We start from the raw sequence: 26,138 nt of genomic DNA, 5'->3' as shown, positions 1-26,138 counted from the left end.
CACATTTAACAGCATCTTGTTCACTTACTGCCTATCTATATATACCTGCTTATATTTTTTACTTCACTTCATACTTTTGGATAACTTTATATTAACACTTTTATTGTATTTTATGATATGCAATATAATTCTTTATCCAGTATCCCTGAGTATGAGCAAAAATGTTTGTTTTCTACTCTTTTGTTATTGGAGGGGGAGGAGAGGGCTCAGGAGGGAAGGGATGCTGCAATGAATGTTCCTGTACAGGTCTAAAATCCCTTATTTGCAACTCCAAAACCTCAAACATTTTGAAAAACAGTTCTTTCAAATTTCTGGCATATTTGACAGCTAAACTAGAACTCAACAGATAGAAAGCTATTTCTAGTCTTTATACTACTTGATGTGGATTTTAGTGTCTTTTCTACTGATGTATCACTGGGCTTGATTACAGGTTTCTATCCCAGCTCCCTGTAGAGTCATTACAAAAAACACTGTATTATGTGCACCAGCTTATCTTCCTAAAATTCAAGCAATTTTAAGTTCTAAAGCAATTCAGCACTAAAGGTTTTAGACAAGTGATGGTGGGCTGCTACAGATATCTTTGTATATATTTATGAGTATGTATCTTAAGAATAAATTTGAAAACAGAGTTGCTAAGGATATGTGCATATAAAATTTTGATGTTGCCAAACTGTTCTTCAAAGGAGTTCATATCACAAACAAAAAGGAAATGCCTGTTCTTTCATACCCGGAAAAAAAACCTTTGGGTATTTGCTAAAAGAAGTGAAAGGGTGATTAGTCATGTAGTTTTGAATTCATTTTAGCATGGGTGAGATTAAGCATCTTTTTAATATTTACTATAGATTTGTGTAAATTCTTTAAATATTAGATTATTGACTCTCCATATTTCAATTCTTTCTCCCATTCCAGTTTATTTGTATCTTGATTTCATGATAATTTATTGTGCACATAGTTTTAATTCTTTTATAATTGTATTTATTCATCATTGATCAATCTGAAATTTGTCTTGCTGTAGAGTATTATATTCATTTTTGACTGCTTGCTGTCATAACTAATTGTCACACTTGTATTATTTCTCAGTATCGTGGGTCAGTAGTTCAGCACAATTAACTAGATTTTCTGTTCAGAGTTTCATTGGGTTAAAATTGAGGTATTGGTCAGGCAGGTCTCTTTCTGGAGTCTCAGTACATTTCAAATCCATGTTCACTTAGGTCCTTACCAGGATCCTCTTTGCACAGTAAATCCAAGGTCTCTGTTTCCTTGCTGTTTGTCAGGTAGAGGGGCAACCTCAGCCTCCACAGGTCACCAGTCTTCTCCTGTCACCTGTCTTTTCTGCTGCATAGTAGCTTGCAGGCACCACAAGGGTCTCTACTTCAGCTTCAAATTCTCAACTTAACCTCTTTTTCTTCAGGGGCTCATATGACACGTTGGGCCCATCTGAATGATCCAGAATAACCTGTCTTTGAAGGCTAACTGTACCACATAAAATAATAGGCATGAGAATAACACAGGGCAAAGACTACCAGGGAAATTTTGAATTCTGCCTATTATAGTCACGAAGCAGAGCACTTTTTTCTTCTTCAGATTATAGGCAGTAGTCGCAAATTTTTTTTGAATTAACCACTGATGCAATTTGTTTGGCTGTTTTACATTTGGATTTCAGTCAGAAGTGTCAGTGATTTGAGTGGAACTGAGTCCTCACCTTTCCCCCATTCCAACTCACCTAAGGCAAAGAGATAAGTATTTGACAAACTCTGAAGATCCTAACATAAGAACATAAAAATAGACCTACTGTGCAGCCAGTCCCATGGGCTCCATGGGCAAAGTCCTGGGCTCCAAGGTGCCACATTAGACAAAACAATGGAAATCCAGGGGTGTGGATACTCCACAAAGAACTCACTCTGAGTTGATGAGGGAAGGCTAATCCTGGCAAATCTGCCAGAAGAAAAGTGTGCTCCAGGAAGCCCTGAGGCTTTAGAGCAAGGTCAGCTGCTCTCCCTATTGTACTTACTCCCATCCAAACCAGGTAAGAAAGACCTAGCTTAAATCTTTAGAGGTTGGTGCCTTTCAACTGAAGTTACTTTTGAGCTGCTGGACAGCTGGAATGGCAAACATCAGTAGGACTGAAGAATTCTGCTGGGTTAGCTGTTAAATTGTTACATGGCAGGCCTCCAGTAATGTTTTGTTCAAAGTCATTCCATTGACATATTGATGAGGAAACCACCATCCATTACTGGCTGTGTCACTGTCTGTGAGGGGTTTGTACATCTTCCCTATGTCAAGAGTGTTTTCTCAGAGCACAGCCATTTCCTCCCATACCCCAAAGTTGTGTACATAAGGTTCACTGGCTCGTCTCAGTGGTCCCAGTCAGCACAAGGGTGGGTGTATATAGAGTGATGCCCCCTGTGATGAAAGGGTGTCCTGTCCAGAGTGGGTTCCACTGTGACCCAGAGTTCCTGGGAGAATCTCTGGCCACGAGAGATCCTCCATTGGCTTGGAAATTGTGTATTTTACTTCTGCACTATAAGGGTTGCCATTAATATGTTAATAAGTACACCAGATATAATGTCTAAAGTTCATCAGTGGCTTTATCTTCTGATCAATACTTTTAATATCTAACTCCAATCAAGTCTTCCATCTCACATATTGCTGCCTTGCTTTTTCGCCTCCTGAAACTGGTCATTTTTATTAATGTTTTCAAAAACTAATGTTAAGATTAATCTATACGTTGGCAAATTTCTTTAGTCCTGAATTCTTCTGGCATCTCATTTCTCCCTTGTTTCCAATTTCTTCAGTAAGTACATGTTCTAGGGCTCTTTTTCAAAAAAGGGATGTTACAGGTCAAACTTTCAGGAAGGTTTAGAGATAAACTCTCAACTTTTGCCTCAAAATCCTATTCAGCCTCACTCTTGAAATTAGATTAGATGGATTTATTTTCATTTAGCGCTTTGAAGTCACTATTATTTCCATGATAGCCAACAATCAAAGAAATCTAGTGTTACTTACTTGTCAACTTTTACTAGTAGTCTATTTCTTTAATTGACCAGTGAGTTTCTTTGGTCCTCTTCCATTTTGCCCTATCTCAATTTTCAATTTATTTGTGATTTTTCTTGCTTGAAATGTGTCACTTTTCCTGAATGTGAGGATCATGTCTGCTATCAATTGTGAAAAATGCCCAACTTTTATATATTCAAAGACTGCCCCTTTCTCTCCTTCTGGAATACCTCCTAAATGCATTTTGAAATGCCTCCTTCTATCATCCATGCTCTGATTCTATATTCTGAAAACTCAATAATGCAGTGCTCAATACCTACCTGTGAAACAAAAGAATTATTTATATTAAACCCATCATGGAACTCAGAACAAATGTACCTGTCCCTAGAAATGTGATTAGCCAATTTTAAAAATAAAAAAAGCAGCCATCTCCTAGAGCCCAACTATCTAGTAACTGAACCTTCAAAGTGATAGCCAAGTTCAGATACAAAATCAGCTAAGTCTAGAGTTTACTGAGCTAAGTCTGAGTTTACTGAGTTTAAGTCTAGAGCAACCTGACACAACATAAGTGATATGAATCAGGATGTCGCTCATGTCTAAAAGCTCCTTTTAAGTACCTAATACAGAACAGAATGACATAATAGTTTATACAGACTGTGTACCCACAAGGATATAACTTCACAATTCTGCAGCATCCACCAAGACCCACCATTCAGCAAACAAGTCACTCTCAGTCAGGCGGAAGTCGTCATTCAGTGCCTAATACTAGCATTTGAGCTTGACATTCTAGCTTACTAATCTCTAAAGAAGACATTATCAAAGTTCTCAGAAGAATGCTCTTTATTCATTCACATATATTACTGCAGTTGGTGTTCCTTCATTCCATACCCATGAACAGATTAAGCAGAGTATTAATTCCTCCACTTTCCAGGTAAGAATCCCAATAAAGCAATAAAGTTCATCTTCCAAACTAACAGGGAGAGTGAAAGGAAAAAAGTTCCAACTTCACACTTGCTTCACAAAGGTAGTGGTGACTGACTGGTAGTGTCTAGAACTCATAGAAGGTTTAACCTGATTTTAAAAAACCTTTAGCAGCAAAATTCAAGAAATCATAACAAAAAAGGTAATACTTTAAAATGTATATATAGATATTAAAAGTCTTTTTTCAATTTTATTCTTTCTCGTGTTGGTTTGATTTTGGGTAAGAACGTCTAGGCATTTGGCCTTGTCTTCAGGTTGTGTAAATTAAATCCTAACTACTTTCAACTACTGGAACCAGCAGAAATCCCATCAGCAGTTATTCAATTGGAAAATTTTATTACAAAAATGTTGCAATCATTCTTAGATGTACATTTATATTCATTAAAATATGATCATAAAAATGGGTTCATCTTTAATGACCAAACTTGCAAATGGTGTTAAAGGTCAGGTCCAATATTAACATGGACTTCACACCTCAATATCAAAAAAAGACAATTGTAAAATAAAACAGAAATAACTCACGTGACCCAAACACACACATAATTTTGTTCCTGTGAGCATCTGGATTAGGATTCTAACAATTCCAAGAGTGTTAGAAGCAGCAACATGTAGATAAAGAAATAAGGCAAAAAGACCTATAAAACTTGCTGAGAAGAGAAGAAACAAAGCTCAGATTGCCACTCAAGAGAAAGGGCAGCATTTCTCTGACTTGAGGCCTTCGGTGGGGGGGGGGGGGTGTCAAAGAGAGGACAGGTATGTGTCTGGTCACGATCACCCAAGGCCACATCTCATCTCACGTAGCCTAGCTTGGGCTGAGTTGGGAGAACATACACTAACAGATATTCTGTTGCATGACTCCAGCACAATTTTGACATGACACCATTTTGGAGAATAACTGCTCTTTTTTGTTTTCTCAGTATTTCCTTCATGTGCACGAATACACATACAGTCTTAGAGGTAAATAAGAAAGGAATGAAAACAGACCATCAGAGTTCATAATTTACCCCAAATGCACATCACCCAGCTCAAGAGAAACCACCATGGCCCAGGAAGCACAGCAGGTACACAAAGATCCAGACCATCAGCCCAGGTTATCTGTTTTCTCAATGGTAGCCCTAATATGCTTTCCCAAGTCCAGTAAACTTTGGTAAAATTTTTCAGCAGTATCTTCATCTAGGTCCATCTGGAAAAGAAGCAAAGATAGGGATGACTAAGAAGGAAAAATGAAATGAATAGTATTTATATAAAAGGAAGGCTTTTTGGATATCTAGAGGGTATTATGCTAAGAGAACTAAGTCAGAGGAAGACAAGTACTATATGATTTCACTTACAAATGGAAGATAAAGGAACAAAGCTAGTGAATAAACAAAACAAAATAAACTCTTAGGGTACAAGAAGAAAATAGTAGTTACCAGAAGGGGAGAGGAAAGAAGGATGGGTAAGTCGGGTGAAAGGACCAACTATATGGTGAAGAATGGAAACTAGACTTTTGATTGCAAGCATAATGCAATATACACAGATACTGATTTATAAAGCTGCATTCTTGAAACCTACATAATGTTATACACAATGTATTATTTTACATTTAGAGACCCAGCAACCTCGTCAAATGTAAAAACAAACAAACAGAAGACCCAAATGATTCGTAAAAATCTGCTCAAAAAAAGGAAAGCATTCCATATATGCAAGAGAACATATGTACATATATGTTACATATATGTAACAGAAAGAGGACAGGGACCAAGAAGGAGCAGCAGTGGTGGTGAGTGATAGACAACCTTGAGATCCTGAGACATAATTAACTTTCAGTCCACACTCCAGCACTCACCAAACCTATCCCGTGCTCCTCTTAAACTGTTCCTGACTAATGAAATGCACAAGCACTTGAGTGGTACCACCTAAAAGTAATGGCCTCCCTTTCCTTCCCTCTTCCTACAGAGGGCGCTCTTGAGTTGCAGGATGAGGAGCATGCCCCAGGGATGGCAGAGCTAGCTGTGACTGGGAGGAACCTGGAATTTCCGGAACTGCCATGCCAACCCAAGCCTGCCTCTTTCCAAACCGCTTTTACATGTGAGAAATCTAAGCATATCTGTTTAATCCAGTTATTTTACATTGCTCTGTTCCAAGTAAAAATTTAATTTTAACCAATACATTATAGGTAAAAGCAAACTTCCAGTCCCTATAAAATACCCTTTTTAAGTTAATATAGCACCTGAACTTCAAAAACAGGATTTTCCTCCACAAATCTGAAAAGTTAAACATTTATGTTATGGAAGTAATATTTATATTCATTCAGTCACACTAGAATTTTTCCACATTAGAAATGAAAGAGGAAGAAGAGCTCTTCTGGTTCAGCCCCACCTTTTAACAGAGTAGGAGGCTGAAATTCCCAAAATTTTTTTTCTTTTTTTTAAAGGTTTATTTATTTATGCATACAAGAGCTGGGGTGCAGGCCAGAAAGGCACGGGGTGAGAGGATCCACCAGAGACAGAGCGGGGAGCAGAACAGGAAGATCTACTGAAAAACACTGCTGAGGGGAACAGCAGGCAAGACAGGAGAGGTCTGCTGCACCATGTGGGTCAGCTCCGTGGGCAAGGATCGAATTCATGCTGCAGTGGCTGCCAATAACTTCAAAGTGCTAAAACTTAACCCCTTAGGCTACCAGAGAGGCCTGACCCTCCTAAATTAATCAAAGGTTAAAATGCCTTCTTTGATGCCCTTCCAGAAAATGCCAATCAAATGCTTTATAGAATTAAACATTTTCTCCCCAAATCATTCCCTCAATATTAATAGACAGTAAATTCAAACAAACTCCAAGTGTCTGAAAGTTAGCTTTTTAATTTACAATAGAATCCCCAAAGTGTGCTCTTTGGAATGTTATCATTAAGTGTCATATAAATTTTGGAGGAAATGTCATCTAGTCAAGAACGATTTGTAAACACTGTGACTACACATTTCAGACATAATTGTTTCAACTTCTCACTAGGCTAATGTGAAACTTTTCTCAAATGCACTTGCATGACAAACTGCTTTTTGAAAATCTTCTCAAGAAACTAGTATCTCACAGAACATACTTTGGAAAACACTGGAAATTCAGTTTTAGTAAATAGATACCATGGGAAGCAGAGAGCCTGGTCACCTTTAGACCCCATGCTACTGACAGATGAAGGTCACTGCCAATTATTTCACTTAGTTGAGATATCTCTTTTGCCTCAATCTAATTTTATTTTATGCCAACACCTCCACAGAAAGGTATGCAGTGAAAAATAGGTTAAAATAAACATTACTCACAACAAAAAGAATTCTTCAAGTTCAAAATAAGTGCTCTCATTTCCTAATGCCTAATATGTGACTTTATGTTTGACTTCTTTTAAAAAGAATATAGGGTCCAAAATCAGTCTTGAGCTTTTTCCATATACCACTTCCTATCACCAATCTTTTAACACTAACAATTGTCACAAGCAGAATCCCACACTCAAAGAGAAGTTAGCGTCACTCAGGATGACACTTTGTTTCATACAACTTGCGATACATTTATTTAGTACCCACTATGTGCAAGGCAACATCCTCCTCCTCAGAGCTTATATTTGGGCAGAAGAGTCCAATGTTGAAAAAATATTATACAACATAGGTATGTCAAGAAAGTCTACAAAAGGGGCATCTGAGCTGACCCAAGGAACACAAAGGGCTGAAATACAAGCTGAGATCAGACAAGCAGTTATCACTAAGACAAACGAATAAGAGCACTTCAAGGAGGAAGGTGCACAAAGGCTCAGAGGCAGATGAGAGCAGTCAGAAAGGACAACAGGCCAGAGTGAAGCCAGAGAACACAGCACAGACCCTGGAAGGAGCTGGCAGCCGGTGGCGTCAGTTTTGCCCAGCAGCAAAACTTTTCGATGAAACAATTTCAACAGATTTACCTTTTGGTTTACTACATAATTACTTCCAAAACCAGTGGTGGCACTGAGATATTTGATGAAAGGATTGAGAGACTCAGGTTTTTGGTGGAAAAGCCATACCTAGAAAGGAAGAGCATGTCAATGATTTTTTCTTCTGCCCAAGATGACTAAGGCAGGTGGGGATATTTGCCATCATACTTAACAACTCCAAATAAACTCTAAAAATCCTCTTGAACATCATCAGTTAATTGTGAGCCCTTCATAAAACACTACTCTAATTTGAAAGAAGTAGGGCAGATGGGTTAACAGTGCCCTTGGAAATTTTACCTAAGGTCCCCCCACCCAAAACAAAGTTCCTATTTTAGCTGTCTCTTCCTTTAATTCCCAAATTAAAGTTCATGGCATACAGATTAGTTTATTCAGGTTGACATTCAACTCATGCCACAGAAAAGTATAGGTCACTGATACAATATTTTGTTTTATTAATAGATAAGTATGTACATACACAACGTTCAAGAAATATACACGTAAAATGCAAGTTTCCCTCCTTTCCCAGTTTTCTAGCTACCTACTTCTCCTTTCTGGAAGCAAGTACTCTTACTAGTAACTTGTGTGTTCTTCCAAAGGAAATCTATTAGCTTATAAACATATATACCCTTTACTCTTACTCAAATGAAATCAAAATATAAACACTAGTCTTTATTTCACATTTTTCACTGAACAACAGGTCTCAGAGAGACTTTCCATTCAATCTATGTACAGCTATTTCATTCTTTTTTACAGGCACAGTATTCTACTTCATGGTTATACTACCACTTATATAATTAGTTTCCACTGATGGACATATAGTTTGGACAAAGCTGTTTCTAGTCTTTGATGTTACAAACTGTATAGTGATAAATTCATTATCTCATATAAGTCAAAGGATAGCGATAAGACACTAAAGACAGAATTGCTGGGTTAAGGATATGTACATTTCATAATTTGATCTTGCCAAAGAGTCCTTGCTATAGGTTCTATCAATTTATTCTCCCCCAGCTCATTTTCCTATATTTTTGCCAATGTAGTGTCTTATCAAACTTTCTAATCTTTGCTAATTGGAGTTTATTCATTGTAGCAAATAAGTAAGACTGACATCTTTTCATATAATTAAAAGTTTAAAAACTCTCTGCTACTGTCCTTTGTCACTGCTCCAATGCATTATTTCTTGATCTATTGAAGCTCCTTAACTATTAAGAAAATTAAATTGTTACCTCTGATATGAAGGGCATGTATTTTTCTTCCCAATTTATGGTTAGTCTTTAAAGTATATTTATAGTATGGTTTTAGTCATGCAAAAATCTTTTACTGAGTCAAAATTTTCAGACTTTTCTTTTGTGATTCCTAAAAGTAGCTAAGCTTCCAAACTCTTAAACATTTAAAATTTTACCATCTTATTCTAATAATCATATATTGTAATTTTTATATGTAAATCCTTTAATTTATATAGGATTTTACTTTGACATAAGGTGTAAAGAAAAGATCCTATTGTATTTTTTGGCAACAACACTTGCTGAGCAAATCATCTTAGTGTAGAATACCATCAGTAGCATACCCTAATTCCCACTATGCTGTGGGCCCATTTCTAAACTTTCTATTTTATTCCAATATTTGTCACTTCACATGCCAGAACTGTACTGTTTTCATTAAGATCATTTTCTTTTCAATTTTATCTGCTGATATTCTTTACAATGAGCCTTTTCTCATTTACTCCTACTACCGTATTAGAGGCCATGCTGCCTGTCCTGCCCAAATCCGTGTCTCCTCAGAGTCCAGGTCAAGCCTTATTTAGTGCGCAAAGCAGCTCCAACTTCTTCAGTGATTGTCCTTTCTGATTATTCCTAGGGTTCTGACCACCCAATGATACAATGTCTGATTTTCTATTCCTCTACATTCATTCTTTTTTGTAACCATGACTCTAAGCGCCTAAATAACTGCAGATTTGTCTTCTAACTATTCCCTGCACCAACTGACACTCAATATATACTTAACTTCCAGATGTTCAGTGTCACAGACATGCAGAATGAATAATCCTTAGATTACTCATTACTATTTCTAATGGCTTGGCAAATATATGAAGGACTAATTAAAATTAGTTTAAAAGCACTTGCTTCTATAATCAACTCATGTTCCTACAAAAAATGTATTTATTTTTGCAATGTTTATCAAAACAAGAGTGTCAGGTCAATTTCCTTAATGTTTTCCTTAGTTAATGCCAACCCAGTAAACATTTAACAATCTACTAAATACAGGCACTAAAGTGTTAGGCCTCAAATTTCCAAGATGTATGGCAAAAATCCTGAAGAAGCTCAAAGGACTGAGTGAGATAAAAACACAAAGAACTGACGATAATACAATGGAATGTCACCCAGATGGTATAAGTACAGATAACAAATTATACTCATCTTGTATGGCAACTCTGATCCATTACTAGAGCTGTTTTGGGGGCCTAGGGTTGAAAAATATTCAGAGACATCATAGTGAACAACAGAAAATAGTATGATCCATTGGGAATGTCTGCCAATGACAAGGAAACACACTCAAGGCCTTTGCCATATGTGATTTCAGGACCTGGTTCCAAATAAAGCAACAACTTTATTCTCTAACATGGGCAGAGAAGAGGAATCTTCATATAAGAAAATGGAGCTAGACTCTGTTGCCTCTACTCTTGAGTACTTGAGTATTTTCTCCACGGAACTCCCTCACTGGCTGCCTGGTCACCATCTTGCTTTGCCTGCCCTCTAGTCTCATGGTTATACCTCTCTTTTAGCTGCCAGTATGTTTGGTACTGCCAAAAGGCTGTATTTATTTCTGCAGTGTTATCCGACCATGGTATCTAGTGGCATCATAGATACTCAACTTTGAAACTTCACTCGTACTGCTCTACACTTAGCCTTAATGCTCACCTTAGACCTAAGCAGGACTTCGGTTACTCACATAACTTCTCTTAGTATCTTATCTTTTGAGATTGTTGCACCACCAGTGACCTTAAAATTCACATTTTGCTAAGCCCTTATATTATAAGCCATGGAAACATAGTAACTTACCAGTGCTTCTGTCCCATTGAACGGTGTCAAAGTGAAAGCATTAGCAAAAAAGCGTAACTGAGGAAGAGAAAAAAATCGTCATTTTGGTGGTTTAGAACTGTGTCACAAAAATATCACGCACTTATGTATTAAAAAAAGAAAACCTTATTATAAATATTATTATAAAACATTTCTTATTATAGAACAGTTTCTAAATGTCAAAAAAAGCTAAAAAAAGTAGTTTCACTTAATCTCCATGGCTCTAAGTCAACCACTTGTAACAAGAAGGCATATTTTCTTCTCATCTTTTTTCTATGCCTACTATAGGCATAGAAATGACATTCTTTTTCCTCTAAGCTCTTTCCTAGAAGCAGTATTTTTTTAATGTGTGTTAAAGGAGCACTTGTCCTGCAAGATGCTCAGAGCATAAAAGAAAACAAACAAAAACATGGCTCTGGGCATACAGTGCATAATCTTCCCCTTTAGGGAACTTTCCATGCACACAGCACATTAAAAGCTCAGAGAAATCCAGGTTAATCGCATCACACAGATGTTCCCAGATTACATCATCACAGAGCTCTCGGGATCTACAGTGCACAACCAGAGAAGCATTCCCTGAAAGAGCAGTGGACACTCAGAGGGTGGTGCAGTGCAAACAGCACAGAGTATGAAACAGTGGCGACATAACAAGAGACTTCAAAAACTTGAATGAAATGGAATTCTCCACTTTTGGGTTCAATTTCTTAAACCATTCCCCAACATTTTAACACTTCTATGTCTTGTCCCAAGGTCCCAAATTAAGCAGTCTAAGTAAAGTTATCACTTACCAGCCATATAAATGGCATAATCAGTGTCCATATAAAGGGAGGTAGGATCCCATACGTCAAATTCGTCATCATTGTACCTGGACACACCACACAGGAATACAGACCCTGAGAGCAGAAAGAGAGGTAGCAGTAAGGTTTTCATTCAATGTATACCAAGCAGTCCAGGCATATGCTCCTTAGTAAAGATGACACACAGATGAGCCAGGAAGTTAGGGCACCAGGGATTTATGCTAAGTTGTCTTGGAAGCTGGGGAGACCATTTACATTTAAGAATCAAGTACTGAGAACTCACTAGGAAAGGCACTCAGGGTGCAAAAATAATTAAGACACGTCTCTTTTGTCAAAAAACTGACAGTATAAAGACAAACCAAACGAACTGGAGAAGAATAGTAGGGCCTTGTTACCTGAGTTTTCCATGTTCTTGGCTAAACTGAAGGTAAGCTGATCAACCATAATAAACATTTAAGATAAAAAGACATACAAGTGCAGTCTTTGCCTTAAATAAGTTTCAGATCTAGTAAATACCTGACATGGTCTGTTTCCCTGCATATACACGAGACCCACATCTAGCTTGAAGTGGGACTCCTGTCATTGGGTAAGGAGGTAGGACTGCATGGGGTTCCATAGAGAACTCCTCCAGCTGCAGATCTCTAAATCAGGTCTAGTCTAGGACTTGTCATTTTAGAAAGATCTGTCATGTAAAGAGAAAGCCCAAACTGACACTGAGTTTAAGTCAACAGAAAGGGTCTGTGTCATCTTGGAGCACTTACTCTGCTATTTTATTTAGTTTTCACTATATATCATGTTCTTTCGATATTAACATTTTTTTAAAGATTTATTTATTTATGCATACAAGAACTGGGGTATAGGCCAGAGGTATGGGGGGTGAGAGGATTCATCAGAGACAGAGTAGGGAACAGAACAGGGGAATTGACAGAAGTACACTGCTGAGGGGAGCAGCGGGTGAGTCAGGAGAGGTCTGTTGTGCCAGGTGGGTTGTTCCCTGGCTGGCCAGAGATCAAACTCATGCTGCAGAGGCTGTGAACAGCTTCACAGGTTGCGTCTTAACCCCCTGCATCACTAGGGAGGCCCCAATATTAACAATTTTAACTCATTTTTTATTGCCTTTAATCACAATTTTTTAAACAAAATAGGAAGTGCGAGTCTAATACAGACAGTTCAGTAGACAGACCACAACCTGTCTACTGATGCTTTTCTTCCTGTATCCAGTGTGGTACCCAACACAGATCATCTAATTCCTAAGAGACGCTTAATTTACCAATAATCCTATGAAACAAGTAAGGGCCCAAAGTCATCATCACTATAGATCAAAAATTCTTCCCCAAGAAGCAATGAAGCTCCAGACCACTAAGTCACAGGGAGTGACAAGGGTTGCCATCTTCAGTGAATACTATCCAAACTCAAAGCCTCACAGAGACAGAGCTCTGGGGTCTCACCAAAGATCACCACTCTTTAGAAGATTTCTAACTGTCCTATGACATCTGACAAGGTCAACCCTGGGGAGCACACAGTTAAGTGGCAAAATACAAGTTACAGTCAGACCCAACTTTGTGCTCCATCATTTTCTAGTTATGTGACCTCATCATCACTAACACAAGCTCTCCAAACTTTGGTGTCTTCATATGAAAAAGGGAGTACTTAGACCTACCGCCTGTGGCAGAAAGGTACTAAATGACATTCATAGACAGGAGGACAGAGCTGAAACATAGCAAGTAAGTACAGCTGCTACTGGCAGTTAGTTCTGTCACATAAATTATCACTCTTGAAAAACGCCACAATGGTGACTGAGCCAAATATACATAAAAGGTCAGGCACCAATGTCTCTGCCCAAACACCTTTATAATATTAACTAACAATCTTATTCCTGTCTTATGTATCCTTAGAGCAATCCTGCTCAAGACATTATATTGCAGCTTCTAAACTATTGTAGTTAATAGAACGCCGGCCATGTTACTAGGAAGTCGACCACAGTGCTGAAGCCCTGCTGTTTCCCTATCACTGAGAAAGGCCTCACCCGTTGGTTGAAGTTTCTGTTCAAAGCCAAACTCAGAAGATCAATAGCATATTTGGAAGAGCTGTAGGGCTCCTGGCCTTTGCTGTGCTGGAAGTCCTCAAGGCTAAAATTGGACTTGCTTGCACTGCGAGATGATGTCCAAATGACCCGAGATGGGCTGTCACTGTGACAGAGGAGGGTTTCTAGTTCCTGAACCTGCATGAGAAAAAAAAAGCAATACACAATATATCAATATTCACTGTGAGAATACAGGATAACAATCATGAAACCAATATATATATATACTAGAATTTAACAGGTTTTATTGTCAAAAGGGGATAGTATAGAGAAAACCACGAGGTAGTGAATTAAAGCTAGAGATACCAGTGTGAACTCATTTGAACATAACAAAGATACATATGGCCACACATAAAAATACTGATAGATACATGGGTTAGTCTGAACATATATTTCCTTGCTCTATTAGTTGCAAGGACCTAGAAGTAACTGATATCTCAACAGCAATGAATGCCCAGGTCTCAATTTCTAACACCATTCTCCAATAAAAGAAACTAGAGCTCCTTAGAGAAATGGCTTAGTCTAGTTTTGGGTCAGGAGATATATAAGAAGAATCTGAAGCATTTGCAGTGCTAGAGTTTTGGAGGGCTCAAAACAAAAACAAAAATGGAAAACCCTAATGATGAGGGTTTGTTGTAGACATATAGGATTCAATTGAGAGAGCTCCGATGCCAAAACTGAAATAATCTGAGCAAATAAAATATAGTGATATTTATAATTCAAAGTAGAAAAAACATATCCATGGATCCATATGAATATAATTTTTCAGCTTTACTGGCATATAACTGATCAATAAATGATTGAATAAAAAAAGTAACAGAATAGACCAATTTCCCTTGCAGAAAAATTTTATGTAGCAAATCCACCAGAGAAGCCATTATATATGGACTACCCATACAGTAACTCTTTCCCAAAGAGAGCAAATAAAAGGAGAAGAAAAAAAAGTAACTTTATAATGGAAATACCAGACAAATGTTAGCTCAACTGAGGTAATCAAAGTTACCATCAACAGTAATGAGTCATTTTGACAGTGATCTAAAATGATGAGAAGAGCACTTTACCTCTATGGGGTTCCTTCCCAAAACAGAGTACCCTAGTCTAACCATGAGAAAAACATCAGACAAATCCAGTGAAGAGACAGTCTACAAAATACCTGAGCTGTAATCCTCTAAATTGTCAAGGTCATTCAAAAGCATATAAAAGTCTGAAAGTTGTCATCATCAAGGGGGCTTAAGGAGACTTAATTACTAAATGTAATGTGGTAGCCTGATGGGATCCCAGAACTTAAAAAGGACATTAGATATAAATTGTGGACTTGAGTTAATAATGATGTGTCCATACTGGTTCACTAGATGTAACATGAATCATATTATTGTAGGATGTTAATAATAGGGAAAACTGGGTAGGGTATACAAGAACTCTCTGTACTATTTTTGCAACAATTCTCCAAATCTAAAAGTATTCTAAAACAAAAGGTTCTAAAAGGAAAATCTGAGAGGAAACCTTCTACATATGCACCATGCCTTGCAATGAATAAGTCAAATCAGACTAACTCATAACATGAGATTAAGTCAACTAAATTTTCCTCACTGTGCCTGGAACTTGACAGAAATTATCTCTATTTTTATATCAACCCGAAAAGCTATATCATTTCACATATAAATGGGGGTGGATCCATTTATATAATGCATAAACCCCTGAACCTAGGACCCAAGTTTGTATTATTCCATAAAAAAAATAAGATCATTAAACCTTATTGGAAGAGAGTAGAAGGCATTATAAGTCTTCCTGTTATTTTATCTGATGGATAGATTCTCAACCCCTTGCTGTTACGCATACGTAAGTGAGGGCACAGAAAGACAGGTTACTCCACAGGGCAGTTGTGCTGATGGTGCTTCCTGCCACAACTCCCCTCAGCCAGCTCTCCAACCCAGGTTACCCATGCATTGATTTTCTTAACAACTTAACTTTTAAATACTACATTCCTCCATAAATTCACAAACAAATAATGGTGGTCATTAACTTATCCTCTATTATTAATAATTCAAAAAAAAAGGAAAGAGAATTCTAAAAAGAACAAAGAAATATTAAGGCAATGGATCTTTGAAAAGTTATTAAAAAAATGGGTAGATAAGAATTCAATCCCATCCTGACATTATATTTTCATTAATTTTTATCAGTGAGAAATATCACAGATCATTTAAAAAACAGTGCTACTGGAGAGAGAATGAGACATAAATCTCCCACTTTATATCTCATACTCTGAAGCCCCAGTTCATCAAGGGTAACCAGTGTTGTCAGTTTTATTTGTATCATTCTAAAAATATTATGTATACACATATCATTATATAAAATGTGTTTATACATGTAAATATTACATATTATATAGAAAATATCTTTTTTAGTTTATATAAATGAGATTACACAGTATACATTGCATCCTGTTATTTCTTTTTCATAATAAAATGCCAGAGGCTATAGCACATACAGGCAAAATATTTATTTATTTATTTTTAAAGATTATTTATTTATACAAGCACTGGGGTACAGGCCAGAGGCGTGGGAGGGTGAGAGAATTCACCAGAGACAGAACAGGGAGCAGAACAGGCAAAAGGACCGAAGTACACTGCTGAGGGGAGCAGTGGGCGAGACAGGAGAGGTTTGCCTCGCCATGTGGGAATCTCCCTGGCTGACTGGGAATTGAACCAGCACTGCAGAGGCTGCAGACAGCTTCACAGAGCTGTGCTCAATCCGCTGAGGCACTAGGGAGGCCCAAGGCAAAATATTTGTATCTTTAAATGGTCTGATAACATTTCAGTGTTTTCATATATCTTAATTTACTGTAAATATAGGCTAATCCTCAAGGAGATGCAATCTTGAGGGAAGTTATACTTATGGTAAAGAAAAGTGATTGTGAATACTAACGTGTAAGAGATAACAGGTTTCATGTGGACAAACCCAGCATCACAAGGCATTCTTTCAGCACCAAGGAATTCCAAGCAACTGCCAACACAGCTGACATTACCTAATCTGGATATTCAAGTTGTCCAATGAAATTAAACCTGAGCAAGAGCACAGAACAATGTGGACATGTTACATACATCTTGGTTAACTTCCTATGTGTTTCTGGGATTGTAACACACAAGCATGGCTAAGTAAGAAATCAGAAATCAAGATAATAAATGATTGACTGAGACATGCTGTTCAATAATGGCTTGCCTAATACCCTCTCCTATCTGTTATCCTGTGCAGTTTCAAAGTCAGAATATAATAGGCCAGTCAGGCACCGCTTTCTGGGTTCTACATGTTTCTGATGATACTTATTTGTTCCCTTCTGCCTCTCCAGAGTTGATGTCAAAAGAAAAAATAATCAAGTGATAGGCTACTTTAGGGAAGGAATGTTTTCAAAAAGCAGAGTGATAAACTAGAGAGCTTAGCAAAACAGCCCTGTGATATATTCATGTAAGCCTTTAGGATCCCAGTGTTGACTTATTATAAGCAATCTTTTTACCAGGATAAAATGGCCGAAGACATTGGTTTCAAACGTCTCTTGGAGACCATCTGCAGTGACGTTTTCACACTGGGTTAGCAGTCCTTCCGCTGTGGAGAACACGTGAATCACTTTTCTGAAATGGCAGAAGAAACTGTGCAATTAAAAGCTTTCTGGACTGAAGATGCTAAAGAGGTGCTCCCTGCAGCCTTGATTCTATAACAGGAATAAAAATCCTATTTCTTAGTGTGGGTTATCTGAGTATTAAATAAGGTGCAAAAATGCTTCCATATCCTCAATTCACAGAAGTCTTACACACTTGAGTTCACACTATCAACACGAACAAGATATCTCAGAAACCTGCTGCTAAAAGTCTTCACACCAGGACTGCTTCATCTAAAGCATATTACAGGTGAGCTGCTCTGAAGCAAAAACAGCTATGCCAAGGTGAAAAGGTCATACCTCGCACAACGTGATGTCTAATGGCTGAACAAAGTGGGCATTCTTGGAGCATCAAACACTCTAATACAGTGTTCTGTTCTGAAATCAATTTTGTAGCTCAAGACCAATTGTATTTTAAGAGAAGCAAATCAAATGCAGCATTGTTGTAAGTAGTATACAGCACGAGTAAGAATATTTTAGAATAAGTATACTGAATCCCAAAATAAGATTTATTTTTTGTTGTAGGTTGTGGTTGAACATTTTTGGAAGCCACCGTACCAATGCATGTTGAGACTCTCCAGGAAGTTCTTTAGTCCTGTGTGTTTTCCTAGCATACTGGTCAGGATACCTGACTATAGTTGGGAAATCTTCCACATTAGTCTTCCTGGGTAAAGGGTCTCACTGACAACTCTGTCTAGTTTGATGGACATATTTAGGCAGACCAAAAATTGACCTTCTGGAACACCCAACCATTTGAAACATTCCGCAGACCTGACACTATAGCCTTGCAGCCATTCCCACAAAAGTTGAATGTTTTTCTTTCACGACATGGCTGCAACACTTCCTCCTGGTTTTCAATTTTTTCAATACCCACATCCCCCCAACTTAATGGACCAAGGGCAAAATGAGGCAGAAAAATAAACACCTTCCTTCTAATTAGTTTATTTAGAAAGTGGAAATTACCTTGAAAAGAGGCTAGAGAAAAGTGCTTTGACATTGAGCTGTGGTTTGGGCATGACCCCTGCATTTAGATATACATAGTCTAATCTCTGAAACCTGCAAGTGAAAAACAAAACAAGATCATCAGTTTTCTCTATGATAACTAGAATAAAAAAGATCTATAAGCACAGAATATACTTTCTGGACCAAAAAGATGGCACAGCAAACTAAAGATATAACACATCAGAATATTGCTACTTTCTCTATTTTTCTTTTTTTAAAAAAATAGAACACTGAGAAATTTTATTTATGTACATCAATAATTCATTGATAGCAACTATAATAGCAAAGTATTATTCTTCACCAATGAGGCTTTTCTTGTTTCTACTCCGCTGCCTTTTACTGTCCAAGGAAATAAAATAGCTCATTTTCTAAATTCCTCAATTTCAAAAATATTTGAAAAGTAATTATGCCAATATCCTGAGACTCAGCATGGACTACAGCAGGGAATTTCACCTTTCTGGATCATAAATTCCTCTTAGAATTAAAAAAAAAGGAAAGTGCCCTCTGTCCCCAGAAATGTATACTGTGCACCTATATGCATCTTCATGCACACTTTCTAGGAAGTTACCCTACTTCCATTAACTCTATTCTGCACACATTAGTTACCAAATGCTTATTAACAGGTCTATGTGCAGATGCGAATGAAGCTTCACTGGCCTTAGAGGGGGCGAAGGGTGGAGGGAAATCCCTGAGAAGACAAGGAGGAGACCAGAGTTCTAGACTAAATCACCAATATACAGTCTTATAACCTTTTTTGGCCCATTACTCATTTCGTCATTTGTTCAATGTCAGTACCTGCCTTACCTATTTAGCAATACTGAGATCAAATGGGTGACTCTATACAGATCCTGCCCGTTTCTTATCAGATTTTCCTATCCTTTCATAACTATTAACCAACTGTGTTGTGCAGTTACATGAGAAGAGCCCTGTCAACTAGAAGCATACCTTTGCTTAAGTTCCTTGGCGGCCCGGAACACTGAGTGCATGGTGCCAACATCCACCTGCACAATAGAGACCTCGGCGTTGGGGTAAGAGGCCAGCAGGGAAGCTTGGACAGCCTCTGCTTTGCTCATGTTCCTGCATGCCAAGCACAGGTGAAGTTCATCATTTTCCTCCAGGAGCCGCTGGCAGAGAGCGAGGCCAACACCACTAAGGACAATCCAGACACAGAATATGATTAACTGAGATGGCATCAAAAAGCAGCATTTCTCTCTGGTTCAGAAAGCCAGTCCTATTACCTTGCACTCCAATCAGGAGCCTGTGAAGACAGAAAAAAGCTCAAAAAACATTTAAAAAGGGGGACTCCCATCACCACTGTAATATCACTTGTTAAAGACATTGTCTAGTTTATGTTTCTCTCATTCTGCAAAAGCTCAATGACACAATAGCTGCACTGCAAAATAAGACAGCAAAGTAAAATACACACACAAGAAACAGCCAACAAAATGCACTTTTCAACATTTCCTGGTGATGCACTGAATCATTTTCATGAGGGACATAATAACAAAGTTGTCCATTAGTAGTTCTTTACAAGTAGAGTTTATCCTGCTAGTCATTTTCACTTTGTTATTATGTTCCTCATGAAAATGATTCACTGCATCACCAGGAAATGTTGAAAAGTTTATTTTGTTGGCTGTTTCTTATGTGCATATTTTACTTTGCTGTCTAGGTTTCTCAAGGACATGGGTGTCACTGCCACTGTCAAGAGCATCAGAAATTCCTGATAAGGGATGCATGAATCTTTCAAGAAGAGGCATCAGTAACATGGCAGGAGGTACAAGTCGCTCTCAACTACTATGATCAAATAACCAACAGGAAGAAAAAAACTCAGCATGATTAAGAGAATGAAAGGAAGAGGAAATATAAGATGGCGACCAAGAAAATAGGGAGTGAGCACAAGGTGCAGAGACAACCTAAAGCAGGTGCTCAAATATAGCCGTTTTGTTCAACATCATTTTGTTATAACAATGATGACCAAAAAAAGAATCCCATCAGACTTTGACAGAAAAGTCAAAAGATATTATTTGAGGACCTGGTTTCTATCCACCTCATCACAGTTTGCAAGAACCTATCTACAACAAAACCAGTATTTCAAAAAGAACATTGACATTACACAGTGCTGTGGACAGCAGTCAGACGGCAGGTCAATCAAAATGAAAAGCTAAGCAAATAAGTTCTCTTCCATACTTAGCTCTTGAACTGGTTCCAGACAAAGGGACAGTACCCACCCCACCCCCCCAAAAAAAGCCTGGGACCACCAGGTGTCTGTTGGGGTTTCCAAAAGAGATTGGAATATATTTATGTGTATCAAAATATATGTAATAGAAACACACAAAATCAATCCTGACTTATTTAAGCAACTTCAACTTGGAAGCACCAGAGAATTTTAAAGTCATTGAAAACAGGACACACTAGAAAACTGCCAATCACAGACAACTACCAAACTGGCTTAAGTAATGTAAACACAGCTAGGTAAGTGAAGGCTGACTTATTTTTATTGATTTATTTATTTATACAAGCACTAGGGTATAGGCCAGAGGGGCAGGAGGGTGAGAGGATTCATCAGAGACAGAGCAGGGAGCAGAACAGACAGAAGGACCGAAATACACTGCTGAGAGGAGCAGCGGGCCAATCAGGAGAGGTCTGCTGCGCCATGTGGGCTCTCCCTGGCCGCCGGTAATCGAACAGGTGCTGCAGAGGCAGAGGCCAGCTTCCCAGCGCTGTGCTCAACCCGCTGAGCCACCAGGGAGGCCCTGACTTATTTTTGATAGACGTTTAACATAACTTCTCATTTAAGCTCTCAAAAACTTCAAATGCAACAGGTAGAAAATGCTTTTTGGTTAGTTTCTTCTGCACACATTCTTCATGGAAGAGAAAGTGAGAAGTAAAAGGGCCAAAAGAGGGAAAAGTCCAGAGAAGCAACCCTGCAATACTGACAGTTGGCAGTGATAGTTATTTATGCTCCTCCCAATAACCAAGAAGAGAAAGCTGCTTTTCCCGGTGTTTCTCAAGAATGTATTTAGTGGGGCCTCCCCGGTGGCGCAGCGGTTGAGCGCTGCGAAGCTGCCCTCAGCCTCTGCAGCGCTGGTTCGATCCCCGGCCGCTGGGCGAGGGTCCCACATGGCACGCAGACCTCTCCTGCCTCCCGCTGCTCCCCTCAGCAGTGTACTTCGGTCCTTCTGCCTGCTCTGCTCCCCGCTCTGGCTCTGGTGAATTCTCTCACGCTCCCGCGCTTCTGACTGTACCCAGTGCTTGTATAAATAAATAAATAAATCTTTTTAAAAAATCATTAAAAAAATGTATTTAGCACTGTACTAGAGCGCCGTCCTAAAGCTCATGGAGATTGAAATTGTCTCAGGATAAAAGACCCGCAGAGATAAAATACCTGGAACACAGTGGCCACAGGGGCAGGACAGAACTGTCAGGTGCCCTGAGTTAAAAGTGAAGAGGTCAAAGGCGAGGGGGTCAAAGGTGAGGAGGAGCGCTATCCGCAAGGAAAGCGCTCGTTTTCTGCCCTCAAAGAGACACCTGTATCTTACTGGCGCTCATGCGTTTCTGAATTAAACTCTCGTGTTTATTTCCAACACCAGCTACTGAGACCCAGGGGCCCGGCACCCCGTCCTCGCGCAGCAGGGGCGTGGAGGACAGCGGCGGGGTCCCGGCCGGAGTCCCCCCGGGTCCCTGTGGGCACGCGAGACAGGACGGCCCAGCCCCGGTCTTCCTGAGGCCTCGGACCCCGGTTCCGCCGTCACGACCGCGGAGGAGGCCCTACCTGGTAGCCCCAGTGACCAGAACCACCTTCCGCACAGTCATGACGCCGGCGAGGAGCACCGTGGCAGGTCCAGCCGCAGCTCGGGAGGCTCAGAGCTAAGTAGCCTCTTATCCAGAACCCGCCCGGCCCAGCCCGCCCGCCAAGGGGCCCTCGAGGCCCCGCCCCCTTGCGTCATCGACCCGCGCTCGGCCCTCCAATCGCTTGCGCCTTCCGCCCGCCGTGTTGGAGTCTAGCGTGTGAGGTGAGATAGGCCGAGGGGTGGGGCTGCGTGACGCAGAGAGCCGAGCCAATCCGGACTAGCCCCGCCCCTCCGCGGCGCAGGTGTCCCGCCCACCCCGGAACCGGCCGTCGCCGCGGTGCTGGTGGCGCCCTCCCGACCAGCGCGGGTGTCCGGGTCTAGGTGCGCACCCGGTCTGTGTCCTGCCGCCTCAGAGCCTGGCTTCTTTGCAGGCAGGTCTCAGGACTCGGGCACCAGATCTCCTTACTTTGCGGGGCAGGTTTGAGTCTAGGAGTTAAAGTTTGACCCGTTATCATTCGTTTTCCACTCCTTTTTGGATGTGCAGATCCAGATACTGTGCCACTTTGCAACCCAACTTCTGGTCCCTGACCCCGACTACGCTAAAAAATAATCTGAGGAAAAGAACTAAGTCGGAGAGTATGGTTTTGTTATGGGGCAACCCCGATATAAAACGGGTTGCCTGGCTGTGGGTCCTCACCAGCGCGCTTAAAAGGGACTTATTAATACTCCACTACAGGCACACACAAAAGGTTAATAAAAGGTTTATTTACAAGGGAAAGGGAATTAAGGAAATGTACAACTCAGGGAGAAAATAGGGAAATAAAGTCTTTAATGCACTACCTGATCCGCCGACCTGGAAACCCAAAGGCACTCTCAGAGCTGGCCTAAGGCTGCGAGCTGGCGGAGAGCCAAAATGGGGGATCCCCTCCAAAGCCCACGTGTCTGGCTTTATACCAAGCCTGACTGCTAAACCCCACCCTCAAGTCCCAGCAACCTTCCCTTTGGTGGTGATGGGATTTGGAGTTCCCAGTGTCTTTTGGTTTTGGTCTGGAGTGGGGGTGGAGTCCACAAAGTCTGTATGGAATTTGCTTTAGGACATCCTTTCCCCCCTAACAGTTTGAGTGCTACAACCTTCTACTTTGGTGATTCTCAAACTCTTAAGACTGATTTTGTTTTTCTAAGCCATGCCAGATGTGTGCTTTTGGAAAGGACAATAAAGATGAGTTGCTAGAAAAAAATGAAATAAAAAGCAAATGGCATACAAGAAACAAACACCATTTTCTTTTTTTTATCATATTCAACACTCATAAGAGTTTTCTGCCAAACTACTATGGAAGTCTCTAATGCTTCTGCCGGATTTCTTTACTCACCTGTCCAGGTCCAAGGCTGCACACGGTGAATCAAGTTGTACTGAACATACTTTAACATAGCTGTGGCCCCTTTCAAGGTTGTAATCATTTATGAACATCAACGAACCTTGAATGATAAGAGACTGCCTTCATTTATATTGGGTTTTGAATATCCTAGAGGTTTTGTTTACTTTTATATCAGCTAGTTTAGTGATCATTTATCTTATACCAATACGATTAGATTTAAAGAATAATCTGAACATCAGTTTCATAAATAATCAAAAAGTGTTTATTATTATTTGACTGGAACTCAGTCCCCTATTATTCCACTTTTAACCATTTTAAAGTGACCACAATTTAGCAATATTTTCTGAAATTCCTAAAGTTAATCCCTTTCTTTAGAGGCTAGATCCAGAGAATCCTTTTAAAATGTCTGAAAGTTCAGGGCCTCCCTGGTGGCCCAAGGGGTTAAGCGCCACACTATGAAGCAATCCGCAGCCTCTGCAGCACAAGTTCGATCCCCAACCAGTCAGGTAGCACCCCACATGGCGCAGCAGACCTCTCCTGACTTGCCCACTGCTCACCTTAGCAGTGTTTTTCAGTGGATCTGCCTGTTCTGCTCTCCACTCTGTCTCTGGTGAATCTTCTCACCCCCCCCAACCACACCTCTGTATGCATAAATAAATACATCTTTAAAAAAGTCTAAAAGTTCAGAAGTGATGTGTAAAAGGAATAAGTAAGAGAGGGGACACGGAGTTGTGTGGTTTGATCTTATGAAAACTTATTACGAAGAAAGAAGAAGACTGAAGTATTTGGTGTCACCTCACTCTTTGGTGAAAGTCAGCATAGGATTGGCTGGGAGTTAAGTGAAAGAGGAAACCTTCAGAATAAAGAGCAGCCGTCTATCTGGCCTTCCACCATGATGTCTCAGCCAAGTGAGGAAATCTTCATTTCAGCTTCTTTCTTTCAATTAAAGTTGCTGCTTTCAAGCTTCTGTGACTTTCAAAGATGGGTTGAACTATTAGAGGAGCCAGAGAGATCAGGAGATTAGAGCTCTGTTGATGACAACAGTGGTCAATTTTGTATTTTAAAAAATATTTTGTATTTTAAATACAATTTTGTATTTAAAAAAAACATGTAGGATACAGCTCTGTAACAGTCATACATACATTGATTAATAGGCAAGTAAGACTTTTATCATCCCAAGTTAGTCCTATCAAGTTTGTGTTGTTCATGAGCTATTTTCCTGGATACTAGAAGAACGTTTCTCTCTGATAAACCTTGGCTCCTTAATCAAGATACTAAAATCATCAGCTCTACAATTGACTGTTTGCTACCTCATATATTTACCTCTACTTTAAACCCTGAAACCAATCTCTGCTTTCTTTTATGGTGCCTGGAACAGCCCTAAGGTGGACATAGCTGAATAAAAGTATCTGTAGCTACCCACCCTCCACCCCCGCCATAACAGAGCTGCATTCTGGGTCCATGTAAACCAATCCAGAACTAACTTATTTCTGCTTTGCAAACCAGGACACAAAAGCAGTTGCTAATGGGCCTGTGTAGCTTTTCTTGTAGGTACCCTTCTTTCATCTTCTCTCAACTCATTAAACAGGCAATCTGACCCAAAACAAGTTGAGAATGGGAAATTACTCTCACTAGATAGTAAGAGGTCATATGTCACTTCTGCTGAAGAAGTTATTGTTCTAGGGCCTCCCTGGTGGTGCAAGGGGTTAAGCACCATACTATGAAGCAATCCGCAGCCTCTGCAGCATGAGTTCAATGCCTAGCTGGCCAGGGAGCAACCTACATAGCAAAGCAGACTGCTCCCCTCAGCAGTGTATTTCAGTCACTCTGCCTGTTCTGTTCCCCACTCTGTCTCTGGTGAATCCTCTCACCCCCCCACCCCCGCCCAGCATCTTTGGCCTATAACCCAGCTCTTGTATGCATAAATAAATAAATCTTTTAAAAAAAAGTTATTGTTCTATAAGAAATAAGACCTGAGGATAAGTATGCACACTTCTTTTTCAAATTTAAAGTTATAAATGGAGATAAATTGTATGCAAGTCCTCATCATACAACAAAATACAATCATCCAAATTGTCAGTTAAAATATAAGAACAGTCTTTCTTCAGTCAAAAATTATGTATTCATATACATGCATAACATATCTATGTCATATCACATATGGACACATGTAGTCACCTGTACCTACCTTTAAATCTTGGCAATAGGTGTTGACAATAGAATTATAGCTGTTTAAACATCTCTGCTGTTCTTTTATTCCTGCTTTGTCCCCAGACCCACTTCTAACACAAATACTCGAATCTCTGGCCTTTTGTCCCAGAATCAAACTAAGCAAGTGGAGTTTGGGGGATTCATCCATGAATCCTCTGGTTATTCATTGAGAGTGTATGTCAATTCCCTTATCTCTCATGGCCATCGTTTAAAAAAAAAAAAAAAAACTATGGGGCCTCCCCTGGTGG

At 39.6% G+C, this 26,138-nt stretch overlaps 1 protein-coding gene across 1 annotated transcript; it reads right to left on the bottom strand.

Moving 5' to 3' along the window:
* Nucleotides 1–5,056: 5,056 nt before the first annotated feature.
* On the bottom strand, nt 5,057–22,325 carry HSD17B7 (hydroxysteroid 17-beta dehydrogenase 7; the record flags this gene model as incomplete). The annotated part of the gene is made up of 9 exons (XM_084250080.1): nt 5,057–5,158; nt 7,896–7,994; nt 10,961–11,017; nt 11,767–11,871; nt 13,802–13,996; nt 17,370–17,484; nt 18,474–18,566; nt 19,458–19,661; nt 22,285–22,325. The coding sequence occupies 9 exons, from the start codon at nt 22,323–22,325 to the stop codon at nt 5,057–5,059; spliced, it is 1,011 nt and encodes a 336-aa protein (XP_084106206.1).
* Between the last annotated feature and the right edge of the window lie 3,813 nt (nt 22,326–26,138).

Source organism: Talpa europaea (genome assembly GCF_964194135.1).
Source record: "Talpa europaea genome assembly, chromosome: 12".
Classification (NCBI taxonomy): Eukaryota; Metazoa; Chordata; class Mammalia; order Eulipotyphla; family Talpidae; genus Talpa; species Talpa europaea.
This window is presented reverse-complemented; position numbering and strand designations above follow the sequence as displayed.